This window comes from Durio zibethinus, chromosome 20 (assembly GCF_047325235.1).
Source record: "Durio zibethinus cultivar Kanyao isolate XHJ-2024 chromosome 20, ASM4732523v1, whole genome shotgun sequence".
Taxonomy (NCBI): Eukaryota; Viridiplantae; Streptophyta; class Magnoliopsida; order Malvales; family Malvaceae; genus Durio; species Durio zibethinus.
In genome coordinates, this window is record NC_143181.1 from 7,014,472 (window position 1) to 7,040,905 (window position 26,434).

Genomic DNA, 26,434 nt, shown 5'->3' on the forward strand with positions numbered 1-26,434 from the left:
CTTAAAACATCTATATAATTTGCCAAATAATTTAATTATTAAAAACTGATTTTAAAATTACTCCAATAGTTTCGTAACAATTTAAGAAAATTTTTTCACTTCAAGAGTATTTATGAAGACTAAAGTCCCACTATGACAAGGTTCCATTGTCGGATTCATTTAATTTTTTTGTTAAAAAAACTTTTATTTATGATAACGAGATTTAGAATCTTGGTATCGAAAATTTTTATCTAAATTCTTTAATATGTTGATAAAATTTAGAAAAGATTTTCTCACATAAGAATTTACATAGAGATTGCTGTTTGCAATGTTCTTAGTAATTCAATCATCAAAGGTTTAAAATCTAATTTTTATAAAAAAAATAATTTATTTAAAAAAATATCTTCCAATATGTTGGTTAGATCATTTGTCAAAGATTATCCTCCAATATGTTGATAGGATTTTATGAAAATTATTTTTTTCACAAAAATTCGATTATTAAATTCTCTAATAATTTGGTAAAATTCATAAAAAATTTAAATCCATAAAAAATCCTCAAATAGTTTAGTATCACTCATGAATTTATTTTGAAAACCTTTTTTTTTTAAAGAAAAAAACAATTTCATAAAGGTATCTTGCAAAAAGAAACCATTTTTTTTCTTTTTCCTTTTTCTCATCGCATTAATTCAATCAATAATTAAAATAATAAATATAAAAACTAAAAAGTCAAAACTAAAAATCAAAATAAAGAAGAAAAATTATAAAAAATCAAAACAAAAAAATAAAAGGGAAAACCTACAAATTGGGCAAGATTCAACTAAGTCAGCACGCGGATCCCATACAGTTTCATGCGGATAAGCCTTTTGTCAAAATAGCATCGTATTGGGTTTATTATGAAAGTGAGAAAACTTCAATTTTCTCAAAATTTCTCATACAGCTTTTCTCTCTAACTTTTTTTCTTTCTGACCTTTCTTTAAAAACCCTTGTCGTGAAATTCAATCGACCAATATGAAACAAAATTTCAATGCTGAAAAATTTAACTAGCCATAAAAAAATTCAACATTTTCTAGAAAATGCAATGAACGTAGAATCTGACCAGTGCAAAACCTTATAGTTACTGTGAAACACGTTGAAAAATTCAAATCTTCATCCAAAATTCAACAAAAGCCTAGAAAATCTCCAAAAACCCATAAATTCAATCTAAACTAAAAAAAAAAATCAAAATTTCCCTAGAAAATAAAATCACAAGCCTAAATTAATTAAAAAGCAAAGTCCAAAGTCAAATTAAAATGCAAAGTTACAAAACAACTTCTAATAGAATCCGAGAAAACCCAAAATTCCAAAAAACTTCTTGACTTCCCAAAAAACACAGACATTAGAAATTGATCCTAGAAACTGAGAAAATAAAAAATTTGGAAATTCACAATCCCAAAAACTACGAGAATCAAAACCCAATTTCCCAAATCCCACAACAAAAATCTTAAATGTAAAAAACACGAAATTGAACTGCAATCTCTGCCCTAGCTATTGGAATTGTTTAATTGTGTTAGATTTTTACTTGTCCCCTTGTGATTGTTCTTCCCCTTTGTGATCATAGGTTGAGTCTTTTATATAAGGATTAATGTTTCTTCAATTTTGGAAAAAAATCAATTCCACCAAACTCATGATTTAATTTGATTTTTATGAATTAACTCTGTGATTTTATTTCTTTTGCAATCTTCCCTTTTTCAATGACTTAGGATCAAGAATTAAATTGAAAGATTGAATCCAAGATTTTTGTGCAAAATTCTCATTTCCTTTTCATTCGATTTTTTGATTTTTTTCTTTTTCTTTTTACTTTTTGACTAATAATAAAAAATAAAATTAAAACACTAAAATCAAATTAAAATCAAAATTAAAACTACAACCAAAATTAAAATTTTTTTGCTTTTAATCTTATTGGGCCTAAAGCTCTCAAATTGGGCCTATTTTACAATTGAAGGCCCATTTCAATTTTGGACGATTTTTTCAAAAAAAATAGAGTGTCTACAGACAACATCAAAATGAAAAACTTATTGTAATATTCTAATTAGTTTACAATTACATGAATATCAATCTCATATTTTTTTTTCTTTTGGTTTTGTTTTTCTCACCCTTCCATTTTTCTTATCTTTTTTGTACCATAATATGTAAAAGAAATTAAATTATAGATGAATCCTCAGCAAAGTAGCAAAGCCAATTATATGTGGTTTGTAGCAAAAAAGTGTAATATAATAAAATAACAAATGATACAACTTCAAAGAACTTACATGAAAAGTTTGTAAGTATCTATATAAATGTAGTAAAACAATAAAAAAAAAGGTATTAAGTAAACAAAAATATCATGAGATAGTAAATAAAAAAAGACAAAGATATTGAAAGTACAAAAAAAAATTGAAACTCATATCAACACTTGTAAAAATATCACAACAAAAAAATTTTAAGGTAATAACTGTTATATTTAACAAAAAATCTTAAGAAAAAACATTAAGATTTAAAAACAAGCAAAGTCAAAAACATGTTAACTGATTTACCTAGTATCGACCAGATTCAAGAAGAGGATGACGACAATAATAATGGTGAATTTTGACAATAAAAGGTGTTGAAAAATTTAAACTGGTGGAAACAAAGAGCAAAAGGAAAAGAGTAACATAGTCAAATTTCAGACTATTTCAGTTGGTAAAAATAGAGGTTTTTAAAAATTAAGGTAATGAGTTTTAGATTTAGATCTAGATTTTTCTTAGTTGATTTTGAAAATTTTAACTTGATAGATGTAAATATAAAATCAAGAGGTTGAAGGTATTTTTTTTTTTTTTATGAAAATCTATTTCTAGCAAACGACAATCAATGATGGATGAAAAGGTAGAAGAGAGGCTACCAATTTTCTTTATAAAGGGTTATGGGAAAATGAGGAGGTGGGAGAGTTTAAAAGGTGGGAGATAAAAAAGAAAATAAAATAAAAGAAATAAAACAAAAGTGTAAAATATATATATATATATATATTTTTATAAAAGAGGACATTCACGTGATTCCCTTACTCATTACCTACCACCATCACCTTAAATCTCAATTATCTTATTAGAATCATGTTACCTTTCACTTACTACCATCATCTCAATCATTTTCTATACCATAATCTCAATCAATTTATTAGAAAACATTTTTAAAAAAGTGAGAGAATTGAAGAGATCTAAGATGAACACCATCAACATAAAAAAAAGTGCAACCTTTCTATTGTATGGATGAAACAGCTTAAATTCATCTCCAATTTGATTTTGATTTTCAAAAAAAGAAAAAACTTGATTTTTATGATTCTTTTTTTTTAAAAATGCATTTATATTGGATTGAGAAAAATTAAAATTAATTGGATATAGATTGTTTTATGATCATTCCTTTAATTTTTTTCTTTGCAAAGTTTATCGAATAAAATATAATGTCAAAAAAAAAATAAATAAAAATTAAAAAAATAGAATTTTGAAGGAAAGATTCGATGCCATGTGGAAACCTCTTATATTTATTAACTTTTTTATTACATAGATTATCTTAAAAAAGTTAAAAAAAATCCATTAGATACAAATTATTTTGTTATTCTTATATTTATTGACTTTTTTTTACATGATTTATCTTAAAAAAGTAAAAATAAATTAAATTAAATTAAATAAGAAAATAAAAATAAAATGCTTAAAAAATAAAAAATTGCAAAAATCTAAAAAAATAAAGTAAAAAACAAATAAAATAAAAAGGAAGCAAAACCATTTAAAAAGGAACCAAAAAAAAAAAAAAAGAAGAAAGAGGGTGCACGTGGATACCCCCATTGCTCTCAAATTTTTATAAAATTCATATTATGGATTTTACTTTAAAGACTATGTTTATAATTTTAAAAATGTAGTATTTAGTATTTGTAACATCAACTAAATACTGTGTTTTTAATTTAGGAAACATAAGTTTTGGTTAATTTTTTTAATTAATAAGTACACTTATATTTTTAAAAATGTAATTTTTGTAAAATATTTTTTTATAAACATTCATTAAAGATTGTATTTCTAATTTGGAAAATCTAGTTTTTAATTTTTTTAAAAAAATTATTGACTATATTTATAGTTCTAGGTAGAGGTTTTTTGGGTTCCATCAATTCTTTTCTTCTTACCTTCCCAATAACTATTCTATCATTTTGCATATTAATTAATAGTCTTAAAGTGATAAATGAAAAGGTAAGTCAACAAATCTCACCAAATTTTCTCTTTTTACTTACCTAAGAAGTTTTTTTACAACAAAAAACTACAAAGACTACATTTCTTATGTAAGAAATATAGTTTTTGTGCACTAAAATATCACCAAATCTTCTCTTTTTATTTTTTCAAGAATTTTTTTCATAAAAAAAATTACAAAGACTACTTTTCTTATGTAAGAGACATAATCTTTATGCATCAAAGCAAAAGTGATAAAAGAAAAGGTAAGTCAACGAATCTCAACAAATCTTCTTTTTCATTTTTTCAAGAATTTTTTTTTTACAATAAAAAACTACAAAGACTACTTTTCTAATATAAGAAACATAATCTTTGTGTATCAAAATCTCACCAAATCTTTTCTTTTTGCTTTTCAAAGACTTTTTTTTTTTCAATAAAAAACTATAAAAACTACCTTTCTTATGTAAGAAATTTAGTCTTTTTGTACCAAAATCTCACAAATTTTTTTTTTTATTTTTCTAAGATTTTTTTTACAACAAAAAGCTACCTTTCTTATTTAAGAGAAATGGTTTTTGTGCACCAAAATCTCACAAAATCTTCTCCTTTTACTTTCCTAAGAATTTCACTTATAACAAATTAAAAAAAAAAGTTATGGGTGGAAGCTCATGAAAGCTTATAAAAGCAATACATCTTTTCTTTTTACTCTTAAAACTAATGAAAGCAATATCATGTTGAAAGTGGGGTCTAATAAATACATATGGGTGAGAGTTGGCTTTGGCTTTACGAACACCATGTTTTTATATGAGAAACGTAGTCTTTGGATTGTATTTAAAAACTATATATCAAAAACAAAAGTTATGATCTTTGTTAGCTTTTCAACTATGTTTTTTTATGTCAAAACATGATTTTTGTTAGTTGTTCATGCTAGAAAACCTTTCACCTATTTTTTTTCTCATTCTTTCTTTAGTTAAATCAAGAAATAATTACATTATCTTTTTCTTAGATATTTTTGGAAAAAAAAAAACAAAAAAAAAGTAAATCATGAAGCCGCCATGTGCCACTCATAATAAAAAGTCTTGTACTTGGTACATTTGTAAAATTTATCTTATAGATAGATAGATATACAAAGACCTAAAGTTTAAAGTTACTTCCATCTGATTAATAATGGCTGCTATGATTTTGTTTCTTCTTCTAAACATTAAGTTTTCTACTATAAAAACACAATAAAGAAACTCCTTAATTGCTTGGGTTTTTTTTTTCTCCAATGAACTATTCTTTTTAGCTTTCAGAGTTTGGCCAGTTTGCCTTTGGATTTTATCCAAATGGATAAGGCTTCTCTGTAGACATTTGGTTTGCATAAATCTAGCAGCAAAAAATTATATGGACAGCTAACAGAGATGATTGATCATTTTCTGGTAATGCTATGTTGCTTTTAACCATTGATGGTAGGCTTATTATGCAATAGAATCAAGGCCAAAAGATGCCAATTTTGACAGCTTCAGTTAAAGCTGTAAATGAATCGAATCAAGTTGAGTATTTCGCTATTCAAGTTTAGTTTGGTTACTAATAAATGAGCTTATAAATGAACAAATTCATAAGAATTGCCCAACATATGTTTAAGCTCGATTCGACTGTTTTTAACGAGATTTAGTTGAACAAAAATGATTTCTAGATTTAAGTCCTAATATTTGAACTAATAACTTATTATAGCCTAAAATCGTAGTGCCGATATCTAATTGCTGAATTTATTAAATGACTGATAAGCAAAGGGTGAGAATTTATAGGCTTTACTCAACCTTTGTTTGGTTTTTAAGCGATGTGGGATTCATTTGAATATTAATAGATGTATAACAGAAAAAGATGATGGGAATATGTAGGCATTCCTATCCCTTATTCTGGTTCTTAACCGATGTGAGATTTATTTGTTTATGCACTGATGTGTAGTAATGGAATGCATTGGAATTTGTAGGCTTTACCAATGTGGGATTCAAGACGTACAGCAAAAGAAGATGGAAATTTATACAATTTACCCATTTTTTTGTTTTGGTTGTTAAACAATGTGAGATTTATTGTATAGGCACATATGTAAAGTAGAGGTAAAGGATGAAAATTTATAAACTTTACCCATCCCCTGTTTTGATTCTCTGTCGATGTGGGATTCTTAAAAAAATGTTTCTATTTTTTCAAACTTCATTCAAAGTTATTATCCAATTTTTTAGGATATAAAAAGAGTTATTTAGTAATAATATTTTTTAAAAATTAAAAATTATTTTGATCTATGTCATATATAGTTTTTAATGATATAAATTTTACATGATAATTTGTAGATTGATAAAAGATATTAAATATCAAAATAATCAACTTTTAATGTTTTAAACAAATTATAATCAAATTTGGTCACGAACATTAAACGAGTTTGTTCACGAATATAAATGAATCGAATAGACTTCTATTCATGTTTAGTTCATTTAACAAATGAACATAAAAATGCTATTCAAGATCATTTGTTAAGCTTAATAAATGAATATAAACGAACAGAAACCGAACATATCATGAATAGTTCATCGAAAACTCTTTTCGTTTATGCCTCTAGTTTTAGTATTTGCATCTTCTGACTCAATGCTTCACTTTTGTGACTTAGTCCTCTTAAATTCAAGTTTCGGTATCATATGGAATATTTTCAGTGTTCCAACAGATAGTATTTTACTTGGTCAACGCCTCTTAACTAAAAACAAGCTAGTTTCCAGCATCTTTGATACAAATCATTTAAGAGAAATGTTTCATATCTTTATGCAGAATGATGGGAATCTAGTGCAATATTCAGTAGATTCAGGAGGATCAGATACAACTGTTTATTAGGATACAATAACACAAAATACAAGAGATGGTGTGACTTTGAATCTTGATAGTAATGGACTGCTATACTTGCTCAATGCTACTGGATTCAACATAAAAAACTTGAGTAGTATAGTTAATGCAAGCAAGGCAGCCTACCCTACAACCATTGATGCAAATGGAATATTTTGATTGTATTCGCATGGTCTAAGATAACTAGGTAATTGATCAATTGAATAGTCATCTTCTAATGATAGATATAGTCTTAACTCCTAAAGGCTTGTGTGGCGTGAATAGCTATTGTATTCTTATGAATTGAAATCTTTTATGTTAATGTCCTCCTGGATTTGATTTCATCAACCAAAGCCAGAATGATTTTGGATGCAAGAAAAGTTACCCAAGCGGGAGTGAACAGAGTTTAAAACTTTTGACATATATGAATTGAAAAATGTTACCTAAGAAGAAGACTCATATGTTAGGAATAGTGACTCAAATCTTATAATAGATTTGTTTCAGATTGGTTAGATATTGCTTGATGGATAAGAAGATTTGCAAGAGAAAAATTCTAAGAAGAAAAAGATTCTTGATAGGCAAGTTTGTGTGCTTATAAATATGTGAAGTTTCTATAAGGTTAGATATGAAAAAAAGATATAATAGAGTTATAGGATTTTATGAGATAGACACCTCATAGGAGTATAGGAGATTAACGTCCTTATGGGTGTGTATGTTTGAATGTTTATGAATGGACTATAGGAGACTGAGAGGGTTCACATAGGTATAGTGTATGGATGCATATGGGTATGTGTTTTTTTGGGTTGAGAATACTTCATTGGACTAGAAGAGATTGAAAGTGTCAATGGGTATTGATGAGGCTGATATGATTGTATGATTGTAATTTCTTACAACTAATGGATCTTTTTTCTCATTCATAGATATAGGTTAGTTTGATTGAACTACATTAAATTAGTATATTTTGTGTTATTGATTGATCATTTGATTTCGCTTCTGCTGATGGATTGGATTATGGCTTTTTAACCTAATAGTAGTATCAGAGCTAGAGGTTTGAGATTTGAGAAGAGACAAGCCTAGAGGGGCTCAATTCAAGAAAGAAATTCGAGTTCATACTTTGATAGATCGATTTATGTAAAGCGTGAAGATACATAAAAGAAAATGATTGTTATGATACTTTCATTGCAAGTGAGCCAACCATGTCTAGCATAAAGATTGATGATTATTGAAGTTTGAGTTAAGGTGGAGATTGTTAGGAGTAATGACTCAAATCTCATAACAAATTTGTTTGAGATTGGTTAGATATTGCTTGATGGATAATAAAACTTGCAAGAGAAGAATTTTAAGAGAAAAAAGGGTTCTTAATAGGCAAGTTTGTATGCTTATAAATAGATGAAGTCTTTATAAGGTTAGGTATAAGCAAAAAATGTAAGAGAGTTATAGGGTTTTATGGGGTATACACCCTATAGGATCCTTATAGGTGTGAATGTTTGAATGTTTGTAAGTAGATCAGAGGAGACTGAAAGGGTTCACATAAATATGGTGCATGGGTGCACATGAGTATATGTTTTTTTAGGTTGAGAATATTTTATAGGATTAGAGGAGATTGAGATTATCTATGGGTATTGATGTGGCTGATGTGATTGTATATTTGTAATTTTCTACAACTAATTGATCTTTTTTTCATCTGTAGACGTAAGTTGGTTGGATCGAACCACGTTAAATTATTATGTTTTATGCAATTGATTGATCGTTTGATTATGCTTTCATTGGCCTGATTGATAGAAAGCTTTTTGTCTAACAAGTAGTATCAGAGTTATCGTGATCTCTAAAATTATATTTTGCTTTCTTATCTTTGACGAGAGACGCATGTGGAGAAAACCGTATTAGTAATATTAGCAGTGAAGCTGCCATCTATGTTGACCCGGAATGCCAAAAGCTAAAGCTTCCATTGAGGTTTGGAAGGAAAATAGGTGATCCAGTTACAACTTTTCTCAAGGCAGCGACAAATGACGGCAAAGGAAACGATTGAGCGAGAAAGGGGCATCTTCATTACAAGCATTGTATTTTTCACGCTTGCATCTAGCATCCTTGAGTGTTCTTGTATATCGGTGACCCGTCAGAGGTTATCGGAGGATATCAAATCCAAAAAATAATGGATTCGCTGAAAATGTCACCAAGAGATCATTTTCATATGAGGAGCTCAAAGATGCATCAAATAATTTCAAAGAAGAAATTGGTAAAGGATTTTGCGGGAAAGTTTTTAAAGGGGTTCTATCAAATGGTAACAGAATTGTGGCCATCAAGAGACTAGAAAAAGTAGTGACTGAAGGAGAAAGAGAATTCTAAAATGAAATGAAAACAATTGGTAAAACACACCACAAGAACCTAGTTCAATTGCTCGGTTACTACCACGAGGGGCTAATATGCTTATGATATATGTGTGTATATATATATATAGGCTAATATGCTTCTGATATATATATATATATATGTATATATATGAATACATGAGTCATGCTTCACTTGCAGATTTTTTTTTTTCTTTACAGCTAGATTAAAGACAGATTGGTAGGGGAGAACTGAAATAGCATTGGACGTAGCGAGAGGAATTTTCTACTTGCACGAAGAGTGTGAAACCCAGATCATCTATTGTGACATCAAACCCCAAAACATGCTAATGGACGAGAAAGGATGCGCCAAAATTTCGGACTTTGGTTCGGGTAAGTTACTGATGTCAGATCAAACCAAGACATACACAGGAATCAGAGAAACAAGATGGTATGTTGCCCCTGAATGGTGGCACCAAAACTGCGAATATAGCTTTGGAATAATGTTGGTCGAGATCGTTTGTTGTGGAAGGAGGTAGACTTGAATGCTCCAGAGAATGTAGTAATTCTTCCACACTGTGTATGATTGTTTCTGTTCATGGTGCATCCAGGATGATCCATCATTGAGACTATCACTGAAGATGGTTATCCTGTTGCTGGAAGGGACAATGCACATTCCAGCCCCTCCTCTTCGTCCAACTTCCTTCACTACTTCCTCATTGGCTGTCTGTCAGAGTCTACAACCCACCAGAAGTTTCTGTCAGTAATGTTTATATATAAATAGTTAAGATCACATGAGAATAATCGGACATTGAATTTCATCTAATTATTAAAGCCTATTTCCAATGATCCTAACTATCATTTTTATTTCGCCTATCACTAAGTCTATTTAGATTTTTCGGTTTAATTAATATTTTCTAATACGGTGATTCTTCATTGAACTAATAAACGGGATGTAAGTAAGGTTTTGTCTCACTTGAAAAAATTTTAAAATATTTAAATTTTAAGTTTAACTCCCATTAAATGTGAATATGTTGAATTGCATATTGATTAATAACAATAATAATATTATTATTATTATTATTATTATTATTAAAAAAATTGATTTATTTAGTAATTTTTATTTAAAAAGCATAAAATTTAAAATATTTTCATTAATTATTGAATCAAATGTTCAAATACAAAATAAATCAATGTTTAGAATTCTTAAATGCTAGATTTAAATATTATAATAACAATTATTCAAATACCAAATTCTTTTGTTAAAGAAAACTGGAAAAAAATGTAACTTTAAAATCCTGAAATATTCACTATTAAAAAAATAAAAATCCTAAAGTTAAGAGGTCGCCAAATAACATGGGGCCATGGCAAAAAAATACAAAGGCTAGCGCACCGAAAATTAATTTCCTTCAAACACGGACAAACGTGACTTGCGAGTTGTTTCGTGACTCTTTGAGTCGTGACTCGTTACTCGTTGGAGAAGCTCAGCGGGAAATCAGATTTGTGCTTTGTCTCAGAAACAAAAAATCCCCGACGAAAATAATCAAAGGGGGGAAAATTAGAGAGCGAGAGCTAGGGTTTCCTCAATTGCCGGCCAAGGTCTTTTCTTTCTCTATCAATTAAATTCCTTTTTTTGCATAACGAAGATAAGAAAAAATAAATATTTATTATTGTTTTTGCAGAGGAATGGCGGATGGTTACTGGAATCGGCAACAGACATCTCCTCCGATGCTGTCTTCGGGTGGGATGCTTAAACGACCTCGTTCTGACTACGGTACACTTCTTTCTTTTGAAATCCTTTTTGTTGCCTTTGTCTTTGTCTATTTTGCAAAATCTTTGGTTCAATTTTGTTTTATTTTTAGCTGCTTTTGAGATTAGTTCAGAAAAAGTCCTAAATTTTCAATGAGATTGGTAGTATTTTGTTCGTTCGAACTCTGTGTTGGACTAAAGTATTGGTTTGATGTATTTAGTTTAATTAGATGGATATTTGGATGAGCATGCGTGAAAGTTGATTTTTTTTTTTAGCAATCAAAATGAATGCTGTAGAAATTTTAGATGTTCTATTTTGAAACAATCTGTTCAATATTCAATATAGAATCTAAGTTTTAAGTTATCAAATCAATTAATTGTCAGATAATAAAGGCATGATCATTGAAACCCAAAATAATAGATTGTCCTTAACCTTTTATCTTTTGGGGTCTTTGCAAGCTTGTATTTTGCTTCGTTTCTGTTGTTTCCATACCCTCTTCTTTTATTATTATTATTATTTTCAAATTGACATTTGTTGGACAGATTTCTTTGTACATATCCAGCTGCTGAAATAATTTGAGTTGTCGGTGCATAGTTATTAGTTGCCACAAGTTACTTTTTTTCATCATAGCTAGTTGTCAATTTTATTCAGATTTGCATTTAGCCATTTACTTTGTGAATCGTTATTTTTATCTTTCCATTTTGTTCATAATAAATTTAAGAAATCTGCTTGTTTCACTTCTTGTATATCTAATAAAACTTATTATCTGCTTTAAAATGAGTTGCACCTAAATTTTCTATTTTCCAATTCACAGATGCCCCACCTTCTGGGTTGCATGCAGCTCATGAGATGCATAATTATTTGGCAAGAGATGATGATCGAGGTGGACATCTGTCTGTGAAGGACACAAAAACAATTGGATCGGCATATGACCGCTATCTCCAGAGTGCGGTACCATCTTGAATCTTTACTCATGCTTATTGATCCCCCACCATGCATCTCGATTTTTGTTTTCTAAAGCATTCATTTAATTGCTTTTGAAGAAATTTTCTTCTTTTACTGCTGGAGAAGCTAGTACATATGGTGGGTTGGGAAGGGCTGTTGGTGCAATGCCAGCTCGTTCACTAGCCGATCCTCCTGTGATGGGTCGTCCTGGATCTGCTGCTCCAGATATGGCATCAAATGGTCGAAATGTTGGTTATGGTGGTGAACTTCCAGTGGATGCAATGTCTAGGCCAGGTCGGGATACTGTACCTCTACCTCCAGATGCTTCCAATACTCTATATGTTGAGGGACTTCCTCCTGACAGCACAATGAGGGAAGTAGCCCGTATCCTATATAGTGATGCAATGCTTGATTAAGATATACTGATATGTCTTTTATGATAACATACTTCAACTTGATTACCTTGCTTCCAACTGTTGGTTCACATTCCTTGATCAAGGCTTTAGATATCTTTCGCCCATTTGTGGGATATAAAGAAGTACGACTAGTGAGCAAAGAATCGCGCCATGTAAGTGGACTAGACAATGGCGAATCCTTAATTTGTCTCCTGTAGCACGACATTCTTTGTTGTTTTCTTACACAAGTTAAATTGTCATAAGCCTGACTGTTTTGTTGAAAGCTAAAACCTGATGCATTGGTAATGCAGCGTGGTGGAGATCCTATTATCCTTTGTTTTGTTGATTTTTCAAGTCCTGCCTGTGCAGCAACTGCAATGAGTGCCTTGCAAGGTGATCTCTTCTTCCATTATTGTGACACTTATAGAAGGTAGCTTATCACTGGGAAGTGATACATGGTTTTTTTCTCAGAAAACACAATAGGAAACAATAATGAATGCAATAGAATGATATTGGTGTACCCAAGCATTTGGCTCAAGTGGTAGGTGCATGTACCCTCTACTCAAAGGCAGAGTTTGAATCCCACTTCAACCCCCCCCCCCAAAAAAACAAAAAAAGGGTAATGTAACAAATGACCCTTGAACTATAGTAAAATGTTCAATGTGGTACTACATTAGACATTTTTAAAATTCAGGCACTACTTTGAATATTTCATTATATTTCAGAGACCATTCATGACATTAACCCAAAAAAAAAAAAGAAGAAAGAATTATATTGGTAGCTTTTTTGTGCTTTGTGGGTTTCCTTATATGTCTTGGTTTCTAGCTCTTGTAGGTTTGTGTAGTATCTTCTTTAAAATTTTGCCATGCATGCATGATTTTAGAAGGAAGTGAGCCTAATGCAGGTGGAAATATATGTACGCTTTTTTTTTTCAAAAAGCAATGCTATCAGTGGAGACATGCAATTGAAAAGACAAGTTTGATGTATGATATGCCATAGGTTTATCCCATCATCCATTGGCTGATATGTGCATTTGCATTAATGCTTTTCTCAACTTCCTGAGTAAGTTGATTTCATTGTTGGATTGTGCAGGTTATAAAATGGATGAACATGATCCTGATTCTAACTACTTGAGGCTGCAGTTTTCTCGGTTCCCAGGCCCACGGTCAGGTACTGGAGTTCGTGGAAGGAGGTGAATATCACACTCTGGGAAAAACTAGGCTGTATGCAAGCCAATTTTAATGGCTCACATCTTTTCTATATATGACAGGGTTTTGAGGAGTGGGTGTTTTAATTAAATAGTATATTTACAACTTGCAATTTAAAATGCTCAATCCCTCCAAATATTGGCACTAGAGATGCCCAAAAATTTAGGATGGTGAGGATCAAGCAATTGTTGAATTGCTTGAACATTTCAAGAAGCTGTGCTGTACAATAACTTCTAGAGAAAAGAGCTCTTTGTTTTTGGTAGAGATCATGGTAGCATTAGCATTTAGTGTTTTAAGAGAGGAATTAGTGTTTTCCACCTTACAAGCTCTGATATTGATTAGTCTAGCCAACACTATTCAGTGTTAGCTAATGGATTTATTATTGCGAATGTTAATTATTTTCTCAGGAGTTGACATCTGTTATATGTGATCTAAGTCTAACTAGCAAATCTGATATTGTAAAATTGCTTTTAGGGTCATTGAGAAAAAACAATGCTTCTATGCAAGCTATGACATGGCTTTAAATTCCTTGATTGCAACTCTGGTGAAACAGCATCGGCTTGCTTGCAGATGGTAATTTTGATGGGAGACTTAAGGAAAATCCCACTCGTTTCTCTTTACAGGGTTGTCATCCTCATTCAGAAGCACTTTGCTGCAAATCGCTGGAGAAATGGTCCACTCAATTGCTGAAAAAACAAATTGTTCTATTCTAAGCCCCTTGCAAAGTATATTCGGTCCAATTTCCAGTGGTCCAAAATGGTTGAAGTTTCTCTCTTTGGGCCTGTAGACTTGATATAGGAAAACAATAATTCTTTGGAGTTGAGTCCTTTTTTTCTCTCGGAGAAGAGAAAACTACAAACATGGTGCTAATTAACTAACAGATAATGTCACGAATGTTGAAAAGTTTAATGAATTACTTAAACTAAAAAAATTTTAATAATAATATTTAAATTATATATTTATTAATTAATTTTGTATGTGGGAGATTATTTATTCATAACGTTCTATTATGTAAAATTAATCACATTAAGAATAAATATTATATTAATTAAGAAATTAATAATTTAAATATTAAATTAAAAATTTTAAAAATTAAAATATTATATTAAATATGTTACTATAATTCAAAAAATATTTCCGACGTTAAGCCATTAGCTAACTATAATTGCCATTGTGTTCTTCTTTGGAAGGAAAGTGATTCAGGCAAACTCCTCTCCGCCAAAGCTAAAGCCCATGTGGGACAGCAAGGCTTAATTGCTTTCAAGTACAATCTTTTATTGATTTAGGAAGTTCGTGTCTGAGAATGGGCAAAAGAAAATATGTTTTTAAGTCCATGTGGGATAATCTGCTTATCCCCTTCGTTACTATGGTATACTTATAACATTGACTTTTTTCATCCTTGCTTGCATCTTCGATGGCATATTCCTAACATTACACATTATCTCACATGGACAGTCGTACACAATTTTATAAAACAATGCTAAAAATAGTAGTTTTATTACTCTGAAAGCATATCATTTACAATTTTTTTTACTATAATATTATAATTGTTCAATGATAATAAAAAATATGTAAAAATCTACCATTTATAAATGTAAGATCTATATAAAATTTTAATATATCTTATGTAATTTTAAATTGTAATTGATTAATTATATTACAATCATTGTAAATAAAATGGTCCATATTATCCTATGTTAAGTGACGGAAATTCTCAACTCTACTATTTTCCAAAACAAAAATTGATCAAAATTTTATCCTAAAACTAGATAGGAAGAGAGAAATTATCAGTTGATCATCGCTACTCATGTTTGGACGCAAAGAAAATAACAAAAAATCATGGCCTACCATCACCACCGCCACCCTAATGGTCGACATCTATCGTTTTTATGAGCAAGAAAAAAAAAGAGTTCCCCTAAGCTCTCTCTCTCCATATTTACAGCTTTAGGAAAATTGTTTGACAACTGCCAGATAAAATGACCCAATATAACAATGACAAAAGATACGTATAATGTATAACCGTTTGAAAAGTATTCCTTCGAAGTTTTCAAAAGGCAAGGGTTGAAAATAACAGATCAATTTCTTGACAATAATTTTAGATAAATTTGATCCATGGAAACTAGTCAGAATTTCGTGGTGCACTGTATATCATCGTTCTTCTGTCGGTGATAGGATATGAATTTAGAGCATAGAGTACAGATTCAAACGATTAATTTAATGAAGTACAAGTTAGTAAACATGGATAGTTTGACAAGCAAAAGATTTGGGAATTAGATTAAAGTTTTAACAGATATTTAGTGAGATGAAGTTTTGAGAGATACCTACCAATCATTGAGTTAAACAAATTGTTTAACAAAAAAATAATAATAAGAGCCTCAACTGGCACATGGTTTTTCAATTTTTTATTGCCATAGATCACAATATTTTTTAATGTACATATAATTTTTTTTTACAAAAAAAAAATACATTATAAGAATAAAGGATCAAATTATAAGTACTTTAATTTGAATTTTATATGATTCGATTAAATTAAAATTAAAATTTATGTATATATAATTTTGTAAATATAATTTTAAATTTATATATAAATTAATTAAATTAAATTTGAATCTCAAACAATTTTGAAGTTAGAATCTTAAATTTTGAACTTTAACCGTTGGCGCATAGTTCGGGAGGTAGAAGTAATCTTCTACGTACGTTTTGCACGGCTTTTTCCTCCGAGATTGAAGGCAATTGGGATTTCTGTCCTTCATCTGAGAAGAAAGAAAAAAAACATGGGCGGCTACCTTGTAACATCATTATTTTTTTTTACTGCTCATTGTTAAAAAAAATAAAGTCACTGTTAATGATAAACTCAAAGACGAAATCCTTATTTGTCAATAAAACTTTTGGGAAAGAAAATCAATCGCAAAGCTGTAATCTTTCTCTTTCTCTCTTTTCCTTTTTCGTTCATTCTTCCCCTTGCTTTTTGTTTTTTATTTATTTTTATTGTTACTATGTTTAATATAATCTTCTAATTACAAGCCAAGGTTGACAACTAAGGAATAATCAATAAGAAAATCAATAGGAAGTTGTGTTGTCTGTTTCTTTCTTGCTTTTTAAATTATTTTTATCTTTTAAAAACAGCCCAAGATTGAAACCTAAGAAAATAAATAGAAGCAATTGACGCAAAGCATAGACTGGAAGCACCTATGATTTATTGTATAATATTGGCTATCTAGAAGAAGCTAAGTAGTTTGATTAACAGAATACAGCTCGGGATTAGATATAGGCTAACCATTGAATGAATGGTGATTAGCTTGTGTTTCATATTTGGTAAATTTTCCAACAAAATTAAGGAAATTATGAATTTAACACGGGATTTGACATCAATAAATCTTTTTTCTTTAATTAAATAAATAAAATATGCAACAAATTTTTTTTGGGTGAAATTAACTTAGACATATTTAGTAATTGTAGTGGATTTTGTACAAGTTTGCTTTATTTATCAGATGGCAGCAGTCAATTTTGATCCTTCAAAAAGAAAGAGTAACGAAATTGGACTGCTGTTAATTCGATTCTTTAGTTCCTATTTACAACAAAATGTCAACAAAACCTTTGGAAAAAATCGATTGCTTTCTTAGCTTTGTTTTCTCTCTTTATAATTCTTTCTAGCTTCCTTTATTTATTTAATTTGTAGTAAATATTTTTTTAACTTACCTTGTTTTTTAAAACCATCCCACGATTGAAACTAGAATTAAAGAATTACAGTTTTACCAGCCAAATTCCTCAAAAAGCTAAGTCTAGATCTAAGATTTAATCTTTTTTAATTTTCTAGGGCATTTGGATTAGTAAGTTAGTCAGGTAATAAAATAAAGTAAATTATACAATTGATCACTCAATTTGTGGTTGTATTTTTTAAAATGGTATTATTAAAATTTTTTATTTAATTATTAGAGTTTATGATTTTTTTTTTCATTCAATCATTAGTTTTTATTGATATACTGATAATGATATATCAACTATCAAGCGTCATATGACATTATTATATCAACATAATTTATTTTTTTTTAAATTTATAATGCCACGTTAGCATGTCATGTCGGCACAATATTAGAGATTATCAATTAGGTAATAAAAAATATTTACTCAAACTTTATCATTAAATTAAAAATCAATATTTAAATGATCATTTTAAAAATGCAAATATAATTAAATGTCCAATAATATATTTTACTTTAAAAAAAAAAACGACTGATTCTAAAACCCTCCTAAAGTCATTAATAATTATTATCAGCTTGAAAATAAGCAAATTAGTTATGACTATCATAATTGAAACATGACAAATATACTCGTTGTCCAGAAATTTGTGACACATTTGGCATATATCCACATCAAAACTTGTTTGTTTTAGAAAAAACATTTAGTGTTATTGAATTTTGTTATGTAATGCTAACCACTCTGCCTAATTTGATTTTGAATTTTCTACTTTTTTTTTGTTTGCTTTTGTCTTCAATTAAATATATTTTTTAAAGATTTAGGTGAGAAAAAATTACTCCATTTTAAGAGTCGATAAGTTTTAACAAACACTGATATTGAACTTACATATTATCTATTAAGAATGGTTGATGATAACGAAAATCAAACTAAAATTTATAAATAAAATATTCGATATTTACCGATTCAATCAAATTACCAAGTTAATATTAATTTGATTGTTCAATAGCTAACTTTAGAGTTCAAATATAAAGAATAAAGAATCTTACATGTGTCAAAAACGGATGGTTTAATTGATAAAACTTATTTAATTAAACTCAAATCTGATAAATTTTATCTAAATTATTATAAGATTAAACATTTTATCTATCTCAAATTTTTTTCTATCAAAACAATAATAAAATCAATCTCTGACAAATGACTTCATTTTCGATTATTAAGCAATAACCGAAGTTAATAATTAGCTGCATCGCATCTACACGAGATTTGAGAAGGATTTATAAAAGTTCATTACAGTTGTTTCTAGAGATAGATCAAAAAAAAAAAAAAAAAATAGAGAAGCAGTCAAAGTGAGACAAAATTACAAGTCCGAGTCTTCACCTACTCCTCAAATATATCCGTACCTTGAGTGGCTAGAAAGTGCTACAGATTTGTCAATGGCAGATGAGAAGTCATGCAAGAAAAATGAACGAATGAATGAATGTAGCGGGTTTTTAGACGTTTCCTAAGTTTTTTTCAATGGTTTGTTTCCATTTCCATCATAATTTTTACTAAATCTATAACTAAAGTTATCTGAAATTATCCCTAAAAGTTTTTTTGGGTTTTGTTTTGCAGTTATATTTATCCTATGTTCATTATTATTACTTTATATATGGGAATAATAATTATCTATAAAAAATCTCAGAGCCCCTATTTTTTTAACATTTTTGTATAAAAAAATCAAACAATTAAAGATTCAATGTAAATGCCGAAAGTATACTATTTTACATGTACAATTTAAATTATTTGTAGATTTTTCTGAAGCATTCTTTTTGCTTAAAAAGCTTAATTATTTGTGTCAAAAATGGAAAATAGATCCGGGATAAATACCCAAAAGACAAAGTAAAATATCAAGAGAAAGGTTGGAAGTCGATTCGGTATTTGCTTTTTCATGCTTAAATCGGTGTTTGAGGGAAAAATATCTTAAAAAATTAATGTTAGTCAAGTAATTAATCAAAGTGATGGAGATTTATTTATATCCCTTGCATTAAAAACAATTAATAAATTTTAGAAACAGTATTTTTTATTATTTAAGAAGGATGTCTACTTAATAATTTTTTTCTTATGTGATTATTATTATTTAATCTTTGAATAATAATTAAATTTCATAAAGGGCAAGCATGTGTTAGCTATAAAGTGCACCGCTGTCGTTGCTGTGGTTTTCTTGAAGCGATTAGATAATCAAAAAAATTAATCGTCTCTAAACTTATATTAAAGGATTTAATTAAATTTTGGTTAGTTATAAGTGGGGAATGATTTCCTCTGTCGGTGATTAAATTAATCAAATTGAGTGTATGTTTTAGTAATCCTAATTTGTGTTGCTTTCATACATACATATGTATATATAGGTTATGTTTGATACATAAAATTATGATAACATAATATTATAAATATGATTAAATTAAATAATGTCATCTTATCTTATATTTGATGTGTGCAAATATTAAAATAGAATAATTTATTTATTGATCAAAATTATCTTTTCTCAAAGTTGATATAATTTAAATTATTGATATAATTTTTAAGAATATAACAAGACATGTAAATTTAATCTTATGGATTAAAAATAATTCTCTAATTTTTCAAAGGATAGAATTATCCTATTAGCATAAGATATCTAATCCTTTCAATAATCCAATCCTTTTTATCGAAATGTATAACAAACATATAATAGAATATTAGTATCTTATTTTTCAACTAATCCTATGTGCTAAACATAGCCTTGAGGGATTAACTTACACAATGTAAAACTAAAAAAGTTTTATAATTTTTTTATCTTTTGATTTCAATAGATTCAAATATTGAGAGAGATAAGTAAAAAAAAAAAAAAAAAATTTAATCTTATCTCTAAAATATATTAAAATCATTGGTTAAAAAATGTAAAACTAATTTAATTTACATTGTATAAGTTGATTTCTTATTATATATATGCATATATATGAGTGCATTTTATGCAAAAGAAACCTTAATTTGAGGACAGAAAAAAAGATTATTGGTGATGGAATTTGAATATAAATTTGTTAATTATCATCTCTTTAAGATGATAACATAAACCAACTAAACTAAGATTCAGATTTTATATATATTTTAATTGGATTAATAAAGCAAACGGACTCTTTAAATTATTTTCCATGATACGCCCATAGGAAACAAAATTTTTAGAAACGACAATTAGAAACTGGAGATTCCACCGCAAAGAATTCTAGCCAAAAAATTCATGGAGAAGTTTGGGAACCACACAATGTTTTCAAAGCAATTTAATCTACGAAAGTGTGTATATATATATATATATATATATATATATATACGAGAAAATTTTCTGCGTGAATTACGGCATTTCATTTAAGTCAAAAAAGTATAGTCGTAGTGACGGCAGTACTGTTTCTTTAATTATTTATTATTTGCTTAGCAACCAACCTCAATCCCAAGCTGCCAAATTCAACGATTGGAACCTCTCCAGCTTTTTCCTCTTACATTCATGAAAACCAGTTCAAACCTACACCATTTGCAATTTTTTTATTTATTAATTTTTTTTATTGTGGCGTTTGACAAAGGTTAAACAAATTTTAAGTCGATTTTATGATGATTAGAAGGTAAAAACAAAATCTATATAAAGGGGGTGAAGAGGTTACATAAGAGCATAACCAAAACCAACTTTGTAGTAAAGATGGGAAAAATGGGGTTGACCTCTCTCTTTCTCACTCTTCTAGCGCTTGCAGTGTCTCTCAGCTTGCCTTCTCAAACCACTGCCGATTACCCTTACTCATCTCCTCCTCCTCCTAAGGAGGAGCCATACAAATACAAGTCTCCTCCTCCTCCTAAGGAGGAGCCATACAAATACAAGTCCCCTCCTCCTCCGAAAGAGGAGCCATACAAATACAAGTCCCCTCCTCCTCCTAAAGAGGAGCCATACAAATACAAGTCTCCTCCTCCTCCTAAAGAGGAGCCATACAAGTACAAGTCCCCTCCTCCTCCCAAAGAGGAGCCATACAAATACAAGTCTCCTCCACCACCTCCTCCAGTTTACAAATACAAGTCTCCTCCTCCTCCTAAGGAGGAGCCATACAAATACAAGTCTCCCCCACCCCCTCCTCCAGTTTACAAATACAAGTCTCCTCCTCCTCCTAAAGAGGAGCCATACAAATACAAGTCTCCTCCTCCACCTAAGGAGGAGCCATACAAGTACAAGTCCCCTCCTCCTCCTAAAGAGGAGCCATATAAGTACAAGTCCCCTCCTCCTCCTAAAGAGGAGCCATACAAGTACAAGTCCCCTCCTCCTCCTAAGGAGGAGCCATACAAATACAAGTCTCCCCCACCACCACCACCCCATTATGTCTACTCATCACCCCCTCCTCCTCACCACTACTAAGCTACGGTTTTAACCGTACCAAGGTAATATATATGCATTTACTTCTTTAGTTTTTTTTAGTATGTAACACCATTTTCCATAAATATTTTTTGCATTCAAGCTGCATTATGTCACATTTCCTTTTTTGAATTTAATGAGTTTAATGAAAAGCTCGATGTGTTCTTGCAGGAGAAGAGAAGAGTGTGATCCGAATAAAAGGACAAAAAATGGTTTGAAAAAATAAACAGGGTGAGAGAGATTCAGCAGAAAAGGGAGCCTAGTCTCATCGTTTGAAGAGAGGATAAAGAATAATGTAGACAAGTATTATTCATGTATTTGACAGTTGTATTATTCAGTGGTGTCCAGTACTTATTTATTTCTGCTTTATTATAAAATGAATCGTTTATGTATTGTATGTGTTTTTCAACCTTTTGCTAATGCATGGGTTGACCCGTAATAAAAATAAATCCATTCCTCTTAAAAAACCAATGGTTCACGTTTTTTCTTTAAATTATTTTGTTTCTTTCTTCTTTGGCTTTGAGTGTGATTGGGTTGAAAAGACTTACCTTTTCTTTTCGCAAATGATCTATTTTTCTTTCTCTGCATGAATTTGCATGGGCTTCTCAATTTCATGCAATTGGGTAGTAAAAGTGCCATACAGAAAAAACAAAAAACAAAGAGAAAATATAGAAATAATATTATATTATTGGCAATAAGGGAAAGGAAAATTTATTACCTTCAAAATAGTCAAACAAAGCATTAATGCACGTACTTGTGTTTGGAGAATTTGTCAAGTATAATCTGAAAGTTAAACGAGAAAAGCATAATTGGCTTTGTTTAATATTCTATCATCATTTGGAAATTATGTTAATTGAAAAGTTCCTACTGTTTCTGTTAACATGGATGCCAAAAAAAAAAAAAAAAGGGCAGAAAGTTGTTGTGGTTGGCAGATGAGGCTGCTCTTGAAGCAGCATAATTGGCAGAAAAAATTAGCCAAATAGAGTTTAAGTTGCCTTTGGTTTGGCTGGCTTTACCTACTTTCCCTAGACAGCAAATATCCCATATGGTAATTGATAACAGTATGTAAGGTAAAGGACTCGCAGCAATTAACCAACAACTATATGACTTTTGAGCCTTTGACCATTTCTATAATTCACAAATCCCTCTTAATATTTTCACACATTCATTTCAGTAATTTTGTTCCATCAATAATTTTACAGATACATTTATTTATAATTAAATTTGAAAGCTCATTTCAAGTGCACGTGCATGAGATTAAATTTCATGAGTAAATTAGCTGTACGAATCGTATTAAAGGAATATTTTTCACTCTCGTTGAATTGGTTTCGATGGCTTTGTAAAAAAAAAAAAATCTATTCAAACCAGGACTTTGAGTCTTTGACCATTAGCATACCTCAAAAACTTCACAAACGTGTTTTTTTTTTTTTTTAGGGAAATCTTATAAACGTATTACTTTTCTAAATTGGCATCAAATTTTACAAAATGTATCCATCAATTGAATCGAAGTCTATTATAGTTTTGGCTTCAGTTGAAAAAAAAATGGAAAAAATGGGGTGAAATACATACGTGTGTGACAGAGGTCATTTTGATAATTAAAAGGTTAATAAAGGGGGAAGAAAGAAGTGCATAATTTTGGGAATCATATAATCTCATCCCGCATACTGCGGGATCCACATGATTGAGAATTCATTGTATGAAATGGAGAATGCCACTTGCAGGGTTTTTTTTTTTTTGGTTCTATATCAAGTCAACTTTTGCTGCGGAATCACTTGGCTTGATTGATGAGAATCCGGAGAGACAAGCAATTTTTCTTTGAAGAAGAAAGGCAGAGATTAAATTACATATTTTTTTATACTCAGTCTGAAATTTTGATCTTTAATAACTGTAAATGAAAAGAAAAGAAAGCCAGCATATTATGACACATTTCAATTTCATAATCAAATTCTTCTTCTATTGATTGTAGATATGTTGAAATGTAAAGAAAATAAATTATAGTGCTCTCAAATGAGGTTCATACCAAAATTCCATCACAAATTAGTTAAGTTTTCAAAATCAATGCTTATTATAATTTAACAGGCACTAAAGTAAAATTTGTCACAATATTATGATTTAATATTTAATCTTATCTTTGTATTTCAATTTTATTAAATTTTGTTATGTTACTTTCAAATTTGTTGATATGTTTAACATAAACATAATAAAATTAAAATATTTTGCTAATGCAAATGATAAAATTTGTAACTGTACTTTCATAGATTTAAAATTATAAACAAAATTATTAACTTAAATTAAATGTATATTTGAAAGGATTAGATTTCCAGTAAAGAGAAATGTACAAATATCTTGATTTTCCTTCTCTTTTCTTATTATTTTCCTACTAAAAAAAATAATTTTTTCTTTCAAAGATTTGTTACAAAAAGTGCAGAATTATTCGACATTTTTCCGTCCTTTTTTTTTTTTTTTTTGAGGGATGGTGTTTGTCATATTGTTTTGGTCTAAAACTTCTGCACGAAGACGTATTCACGACTCAATTAGAAGTGAATCTAGACAGGAACACATCCAAAGCCTCAAGCTAATTTTCCGAAATTTTGTTAGATTTAAATAATTGATTCAATCATATTTTATTAAATTGCAAAAATCAGTAGACCTTAATTTAAAACTAGTGTTAGGCCCCTATTTAGTCTGAATTGAATTTTTTACTTCAATAAATTAATTACCATAACACAATTAGGGTTAATTTAGCATTTCAATTGTAAATGGGTAACATTTGAGTTGAAAAAAATACATTTAAAAAGTATAATTAAAATTTTTAAGCATTTAATACTGTTGTGAAAAAGTGCTGTTAGTAATTAAAATATATTAAAAATGCATATATATTTAAAATGCAGGGTAATATATTGATTTTTTTTTCAAAAGCAACTTTTCACCCCAAAAATATTTTTTGAGTAGTGTTGTAACGGTTTTGTGTTTGTCCGACGAATTTGAAAACGAAATAAAAAATAACGGAGTCGTCACAAATCTTTTTTGGCTAGGTGCGATTGGCTACCTACTAAAACATATCATTTTAATAAAATTTTAAAATTGATTAAAAAAGATAATTTTATGGTCTGCGAAATAGTCTGCGTTCGAGAATCAGTTATGCGTGGAGAAGGATTAGCACCCCAACAGCGCCTGTTAAAAACGGTACCAATTAACAACGTGTTATCCTTTGATTTTGATAAAAATAATTCAATTTTTGGTGTTCGAAAAATAATTTCCTTGATTTTTTTGTTTATAAGAAAAAAATTTTTATTCTCGAGAAAAATAAATTAAAACATTTTTATTGAAATAATTCTTAAAATGTTTCAGTACGTTAGTAACATTAAAAGAACATTTTCTCACCTAGAGATTTCTTAGGAATCGCTCCTTGAAATACCTTAAAATCTCATCATCGGAGGCTCAAATTTACTTTTTGTAAAAAATATCATGCATGCAATGCAAAATGTTATCATATTGATGCACACATTTTATTCTTTTTAGAAATTTTATTCATTATTAATATTTTATTTAAAATTTTGAAGAAAAATGAAAATTTCATTATATTGAAGATTTTCTATAAATATTTCAATAAACTGCTAGTATTTAAAAAAAATCTTTTCACCTAGGATTTCTTAAAGTATCTCTACTCGGAATACTTTTAGAATCTCATCATCGGATAAAATTTCTTTCCTTCTCATTTTATTACTTATATTTTTAATTAATTAATTAATTTTTATTTATTTATCTAACAGAAAAAAAAGAAAAATTTTATTGTATTGAAATTTTTTTTTATAAATACTCCAATACATTGGTAGTATTTAAAAAAAAAAATTTCTCACCTAGAGATTTCATAGGTATCACTACTCGGAATGCCTTTAAATCTCATCGTCGGATAAAAATTTCTTTTTCTTATTTTTTTATTATTCTTTATTGTTTTAAAAGATTTATTTTAAAGTTAATAAAATTATAAAAACTTTTATCATATATTTTACTATTTATTTTTTATTAATTAAGATTATAAAACAATAAAAAATTATTTTGGTAAATTTAAACATTTTTTACATGCAAAAATATTAAGTTCAATAATTAAAATAACCAAAATAATATATATATAAAATATAAAAAAATTTCTAAAATTTTTTTTTTCTGAACCAGACCGGTCAATGGTTTAGTCAACGCGGATGCGGTCGGCTCGGCGGTTTGGGTGTGGTTCGACGGTTCGGGTGTGGTTTGGCTCGATCTGGGTGCAGTCTGGTTAGTTTAGCGGTTCGGTATCAGTTCGGCTCAGTCTGAGCGCGGTTGACTAAATCGGTCTAGGTCTAAGGGTAAGTCGGGTCACAGGTTGGTTGTGTGGACCTTGGGTCGGGTCGGTGGGTTGACGCGCTAGGTTTTAAAACGATATCGTTTTGGGCGTTTATTGAAAGAATGTCGTTTTGGCTATTGACATGTTATATAAAAGCCCAAAAATTTTTTTCGATCATTTCTTTCCCATTTTCCCAAAAAAAATGCCCTCTCTCCCTCTTTTTTTTTTTTTTCAGGCTGACTTGGGATCGATGGCAGTTCGTCGTGATGACCGTTGTGGTTCTGTCAGCAGCGAGATTCAGCCATCGTTGTCGGTGTCGAAAAATTCTAAAAAACACCCACAAACTCCTTTCA

At 29.3% G+C, this 26,434-nt stretch overlaps 2 protein-coding genes and 2 pseudogenes across 6 annotated transcripts; all 4 read left to right on the top strand.

Annotated features, from left to right (window-relative positions):
* Window positions 1-6,745: 6,745 nt before the first annotated feature.
* Window positions 6,746-7,464, top strand: LOC149513087 (G-type lectin S-receptor-like serine/threonine-protein kinase LECRK4; annotated as a pseudogene).
* Window positions 7,465-8,957: 1,493 nt separating this feature from the next.
* LOC111315156 (G-type lectin S-receptor-like serine/threonine-protein kinase LECRK4) lies at window positions 8,958-10,003 on the top strand (annotated as a pseudogene).
* Window positions 10,004-10,716: 713 nt separating this feature from the next.
* On the top strand, window positions 10,717-14,486 carry LOC111315697 (RNA-binding protein 2-like). 5 transcript variants are annotated; one of them, XR_016330806.1, is made up of 8 exons: window positions 10,717-10,957; window positions 11,041-11,132; window positions 11,923-12,059; window positions 12,152-12,437; window positions 12,560-12,621; window positions 12,760-12,841; window positions 12,920-13,067; window positions 13,541-14,079. XR_016330806.1 is itself a non-coding variant. In XM_022917624.2 (8 exons), the coding sequence occupies exons 2-8, from the start codon at window positions 11,045-11,047 to the stop codon at window positions 14,344-14,346; spliced, it is 822 nt and encodes a 273-aa protein (XP_022773359.1). In that variant the 5' UTR covers window positions 10,717-10,957; window positions 11,041-11,044; the 3' UTR covers window positions 14,347-14,486. The 5 variants fall into 5 exon arrangements, 4 of the variants coding, with proteins under 4 accessions (XP_022773359.1, XP_022773358.1, XP_022773361.1 ...); XM_022917624.2 differs by lacking the exon at window positions 12,920-13,067 and adding an exon at window positions 14,280-14,486 and having other exon boundaries at window positions 13,541-13,640; XM_022917623.2 differs by lacking the exon at window positions 12,920-13,067 and adding an exon at window positions 14,131-14,273 and having other exon boundaries at window positions 13,541-13,640.
* Window positions 14,487-21,031: 6,545 nt separating this feature from the next.
* LOC149513088 (uncharacterized) lies at window positions 21,032-22,224 on the top strand. The gene is made up of 2 exons (XM_089749663.1): window positions 21,032-21,783; window positions 21,929-22,224. The coding sequence occupies exon 1, from the start codon at window positions 21,059-21,061 to the stop codon at window positions 21,758-21,760; it is 702 nt and encodes a 233-aa protein (XP_089605789.1). The 5' UTR covers window positions 21,032-21,058; the 3' UTR covers window positions 21,761-21,783; window positions 21,929-22,224.
* The last annotated feature ends 4,210 nt before the right edge of the window (window positions 22,225-26,434 follow it).

Bases quoted from the DNA above. Each gene is read 5' to 3' on its own strand.
- LOC111315697 (XM_022917623.2), top strand. From the start codon at position 11,045: ATGGCGGATGGTTACTGGAATCGGCAACAGACATCTCCTCCGATGCTG. The intron at 12,060-12,151 runs GTACCATCTTGA...TTGCTTTTGAAG, and splicing joins ACCGCTATCTCCAGAGTGCG to AAATTTTCTTCTTTTACTGC. The intron at 12,842-13,540 runs GTGATCTCTTCT...TGGATTGTGCAG, and splicing joins TGCAATGAGTGCCTTGCAAG to GTTATAAAATGGATGAACAT.
- LOC149513088 (XM_089749663.1), top strand. From the start codon at position 21,059: ATGGGAAAAATGGGGTTGACCTCTCTCTTTCTCACTCTTCTAGCGCTT.